At 43.6% G+C, this 5,450-nt stretch overlaps 1 protein-coding gene across 1 annotated transcript; it reads left to right on the plus strand.

Moving 5' to 3' along the window:
- Window positions 1-4,423: 4,423 nt before the first annotated feature.
- On the plus strand, window positions 4,424-5,445 carry LOC105535299 (mamu class I histocompatibility antigen, alpha chain F-like; the record flags this gene model as incomplete). Its single annotated transcript, XM_011974331.1, has 3 exons — window positions 4,424-4,626; window positions 4,926-5,145; window positions 5,276-5,445. Coding segments are annotated over exons 2-3 (234 nt in total), but the record flags the coding sequence as incomplete, so codon positions are not given.
- Between the last annotated feature and the right edge of the window lie 5 nt (window positions 5,446-5,450).

The raw sequence follows: 5,450 nt of genomic DNA on the forward strand, positions 1-5,450 counted from the left end.
CCGCGCCCGGCCTATTTTTATAATATTATCCATACGTGATGTTTCCCGTTTCTCTACACCTATTCTCTTCTTGATTTTTCTCTTCCTTCCCACCACTTTTTCCTTTTTCTCATGAAATATTCCTAACATATAAAATAACCCTATGTAGTTATGATATAGAAAGCATTTTCTGAATCTGTATGTTAAAAGTTTAATGCCACAGTATATGGGATACAAGTACAGAACAGGAAGTTATTAACAGAGTCTGAGTAAAAAGTGCCTGTTGTAATTCTGCAGTCAAGACAGTGACTTAATAATTGCAGTTTTTGCCATTACAAGAATTCTTAACAAGAACTATTCACATTGGACCAAACCAATTGTATCCATGTGATGGAGAGGACCAGAATGCTATGAAAGTGGCCTTGACTAGAAATAGGTCATTTGATCCTTGGCTCACTGGCATCTCCATAGATTTTCAGTGTACAATGTTCATTCTGATGTGCAAGGTAATTCCATCTTGCAAAGGATTTGATGTGTTGCATTGTATCACACATACACCTGAATTAAACTTTTACAGAATTGGAAATGCACGTTACTGATCAAAATAAATTAAACGGAAAAGATTATATATGAATAACCAGTGATAGAATAGCAAATAGGAATGGAAAACACAATAGCATTGCTTAAAAAATACTGTAGAAGCACAGAATAGCAGTGTTATTTAGAATCATAGTGATGCCCAAATCATGTCTACCACATCTCATTAAAAACCAGAGCAAAAGATGTCAAGTTTATTATGGAATTCCCACCCAATAGCCAGTTTTTGAAAAATCTTATTCCTAGATTGGAGCTAACCATTGTGGGCTACTGTATCCAACCAAAGTTACTGACATCATGCTCAGCTAGATGTGTTGGCTGAGGTATGAGATTCATATTTTTTCTATCTTAAAAGCAATCTGATTTGCAAATATTTTTAAAGATGATATTTGAATGAGAAAATTGGCATTTGGGGCATTCTTAAACTAAATTTGAGACATCTTAGCAAAACAAATAAACTTATTTTTAAGGCACTATTGTTATGGCACTGAAGTCTTGGAACTATTTGATCTAGTTACCATAAGTTCTCAACTGTGTTGCAACTCATTCAAGAGAATATTGTTATTAAAGGTATTTGCAAGAAAAACTCAGAGATACTATAGTATCTCCTTTCCGTGTCTCAAACATTTTTCCCCTCAATACCCAAGGCTCTGCGATATCTCAAATTTTAATCATTACTTTAAAAAGAGAAGTTTAAAGCATTATAGAATTATAATCAGATGAAAGAAGATTTGGATTTATAAAATTCTGAAACAATAATTTTAATTTTGCTTTTAACATATATGCAAATTCTTTGATACTCTCCACTTTCCAGAGGTACAGCTTAATTCCCTCCCTGTGAATGTGGCCTGGACTTAATGATTCACTTCTAACTAATGGAGTAAAGTTGACATAACAGTTTGTGACTCTTGATGTAGAACAAAAAACTTACCGTAGCTCCACCTTTGCTCTCTCTGCCTCTGGGATCATGAACTCTGGAGGAAGCTGGCTGCTGTGTCATAAGCAGACCTGTGGAAAGGTCCATGTGGCTGGGACTGAGGCCTCCTGGGACCAGACAACAGGGAACTGAGGCCTTTTCCAACAGCCATGTGAGTGAGCCATTTTTCATGCAAATCTCCATCCCAGTTGAGGCCTCAGATAATGCAGCCATAGACTGACAACCGGACTGCAACCTTGTGAGAGGCCCTGAGCCAGAAGCACCGCGGGAAACCTCTCCTGGATTCCTGAGCATTGGAAACTGTGGGAGATGATCCATATTTGTTGCTTTGAGCTGTTACATTTTTAGCAATTTGTAATGTAACAGTAAAAAAATGAATACAGCTTCACAAGAGAGGATGAATAATTGCACTTTAATTTTCATTTGCTCTAAATTTATTAGTATTATTGCTATCATCATTATTATTGAAACAGGGTCTTGCTCTGTCACTCAGGCTGGAGTGCTGTGGCAGGAATGACAGCTCACTGCAGCCTCGACCTCCTGGGCTCAAGTGATCTTCCCACCTCAGCTGTCTGAGTAGCTGGGAGTACAGACGTGCACCACCATGCCTGGCTAAAATTTTTATATTTTTGGTGGAGACAAGGGTTTTGCCATGCTGCCTAGGCTGATCTTGAACTCGTGAAATCAAGCTCTCTGCCTGACTCTGCCTCCAAAAGTGCTGGGATTACAGGCATGAACCACCACAACCGACCTAAATTAATTACAAAATATTAAACATGTCATTTGGTTTTAAGAGGTAAGAAGAATCTCCATGGCTAAATAGGATGTATTTTATTATCATTCACAATTATTGCTTTATTTGAACTTCAATTTCCAACTGTGTCCCAATTAAACTCAAAAGAAAGACCCAAGCCATGCTAGGCTGATTCCATCATCGCCTCCATGATAGGCGTGTGCCCCTAGTCATTCATCTGACCCCAGTGAATCAACCAACAAAAATGTAGGTCCTGCCTTGAAGGAATTTTTACATATATAATTAAGGTCCTAAATCAATTGACTTTAAGACAGGGATTATCCTTGGTTGGGCTGTCCTCATCTGGCAAGACCTTGAAAGGACCGTGTTCCTCCTGATCATAGAGATTGACAGTGTGAGATGGATTCAGTGTGAGGGAGTTCCTCCACTGTGGGTTTTAAAAATGAAGGGGCTGTGGGGCAAAGAATGATGGTGGGCACCAGGAATTGATAGCAGCCTCTCTCTACCTTGACAGCAGGCAAGGAACAGGAACTTTAGTCCTACAACTGGCAGAAACTGAATTCTGTCACCTCTGTATAAGCCTGAAGGAGGTCCTCAAAATGAAAACATAATTTTGGGAAACCCTAAACAGAGAACCCTCCAATCATGCTCGGATTTCTGACTGAGGAACTGTAAACAAACAAGTGTTGTGTGGTCAGGCGTGGTACCTCATGCCTGTAATCCTAAGGTTTGTGGGAGTGACGCAGGAGGATTACTTGCAGCCAGGAGTTTGAGACTAGCCTGGGCAATTTGAGGAGACCTTCCTCTCCACAAAAAAATTTTTCTTTTTTTTAAATTTACCTGAGCATGGTGGTACTTGCCTGTAGTCCTAGCTACTCCGGAGACTGAGGCAAGGGGACCTCTAGAGGCCAGGAGCTTGAGGCTGCGGGGAACCATGATCATGCGACTGTACTTTACCCTGGATAACAGAAGGCCACGTCTCTAAAAATAAATAAATAAAATAAATGGGTGCTGTTTAAAGCCAATGTTTGTGGTAATTTGTTATGCAGTCATATAAAATTCATATACAGACTCAACAGACACATGGAATGAATTTATAAATTGATATGCACACTATATGCATAAAATAAAATATTTCCTTTTTCCAGTATTTTTCATTTTATAATTTTCTGTGATGCAATTAAATTTTAATACAATCATATTTCATTCAACCGGTCAACAAAAATTAATTTAGTGCCTATGCTGAACCAGGTATGCCCTCATATGCTCAAGTGCCTGACATTTTAGATGCTTCACAAGACCGAGGTGGAGCCACTGGAGTGCTTTAGGTGAAGAAACGACACACTGTGACTCGCAGTAGCAGGACCACTCAGGTGGCAGGCCATGGGACAGTGCTAGAGCCATAATTCTGGAGTGACAGGGTGGTGGGGACTAAGGGGAGAGGAGGGCCTGAGGGATGAGAGGGATAGAGGGAAGGGCTGGAGAAGCAGGAGGTGAGGAAAAGGAGCAGAGGGACAGAATTTGAAAGCGGCAGAATTCTTAGGTTTAAACACATTGTTTTATAAATTTTTAATACATCCATCTATAGAGCCTAGCAGGGTGTTCCTTACATTTGGCCTTTAACACCACATGCAGGACTGCCAAAAAATTAATTGCTTTTTCTGCTTTATTTTTCAGGTTTAAAAAAATACTAGGTGTTCCAATAAAATATGCACACCACTTAGATGTAGATACTTCCTAAAAACAGGAAGTGCATGAGCACTGGTGAGGGACATTGTGACTGCGTCGAACACTTGCAACTTTGAGGTGAATGAATGCACTGGCTCCTGGTTGCAACATACAATAACACATTGTGCTACTTTGTATTGAGGAGATGTCCTGGACTCACACAGAAACTCAGGGCTATAGAATGAAGGTAATTTTAGAATACAACAAAATACAGATACATAGTCTGGGAAAGCAAAACTTAGGAGCTCTGCGAGTTGTCAGTTGTAATGCATTTAGACACATTTACATATCAAGGGGACAAAGTAACATTTTTTACACGTAAGATTCCTGATAATTCAGGGGTTACCAAGGTTCTACTACTCACTGCAGCTAATAAAAATGAAACTGGTCTCCGATCTATTTCATATGCTCAGCTACGACTTTTCCAGAGGAGGAGGAGGAGGACGAGGACGAGGAGGAGGAGGAGGAAGGAGAAGGAGGAGGAAGAGGAGGAGGAAGGAGAAGGAGGAGGAAGAGGAGGAGGAGGAGAAGAAGAAACTGTCTCTATACCGTCATTCTCAGGACAAGTTCATTCTCTGGCACCAAGCTCCTTGAGGTGAGTTTTCTTCCAAAAGAGTCCAGGGGAGTCCAGGTATGGAGTGGGAGGCAGAAAGTTCAGTCAAGGGACGGGGATTTCGGAATGAGAACTAAAGGGAGATGGACTCGGTCCATGCCGACGGTTTCTCACTAGTTTCTTAGTCCCCGGGCGAAGACCCCGGGAGACATTGAGATACACCCTGCACAATAGGAGGAGGGTGAGGGCAAAGTCCCAGGGCCCCAGAAGTGGCTCTCAAGGGCTCAGGCCCCGAGGCGGCGTCTGGGGTGGGGAGGCTCAGTATTGAGAATTCCCCATCTCCCCAGAGTTTCTCCTTCTCTCCCAACCCGTGTCAGGTTCTTCTTCCTGGATACTCATAACGCGGCCCCATTTCTCACTCCCATTGTGTGCGGAGTTTCTAGAAAAGCCAATCAGTGTCGCCGCGTTCTGGTTCCAAAGTCCCCACGCACCCTCCGGGACTCAGACTCTCCCCAGACGCGGAGGTTGGGGTCATGGCACCCCGAACCCTCCTCCTGGTGCTCTCAGGGGCCCTGGCCCTGACCGAGACCTGGGCGGGTGAGTGCGGGGTCGGGAGGGAAAGGGTCTCTGCGGGGAGCAGCGAGGGGCCGGTACCGCTGGGGCGCAGGACCTGGGGAGTTGCGCCCGGAGGAAGGTCGGGCGGATCTCAGCTCCTCCTCGCCCCCAGGCTCCCACTCCTTGCGGTATTTTAGCACCGCTGTGTCGCAGCCCGGCCGCAGGGAGCCTCGGTACAGGTACATCGCGGTGGAGTACGTGGACGACACGCAGTTCCTGCGGTTCGACAGCGACGCCGCGATTCCGAGGATGGAGCCGCGAGCGCCGTGGGTGGAGCAAGAGGGGCC

This window comes from Mandrillus leucophaeus, unplaced genomic scaffold (genome assembly GCF_000951045.1).
Source record: "Mandrillus leucophaeus isolate KB7577 unplaced genomic scaffold, Mleu.le_1.0 Scaffold1440, whole genome shotgun sequence".
Taxonomy (NCBI): domain Eukaryota; kingdom Metazoa; phylum Chordata; class Mammalia; order Primates; family Cercopithecidae; genus Mandrillus; species Mandrillus leucophaeus.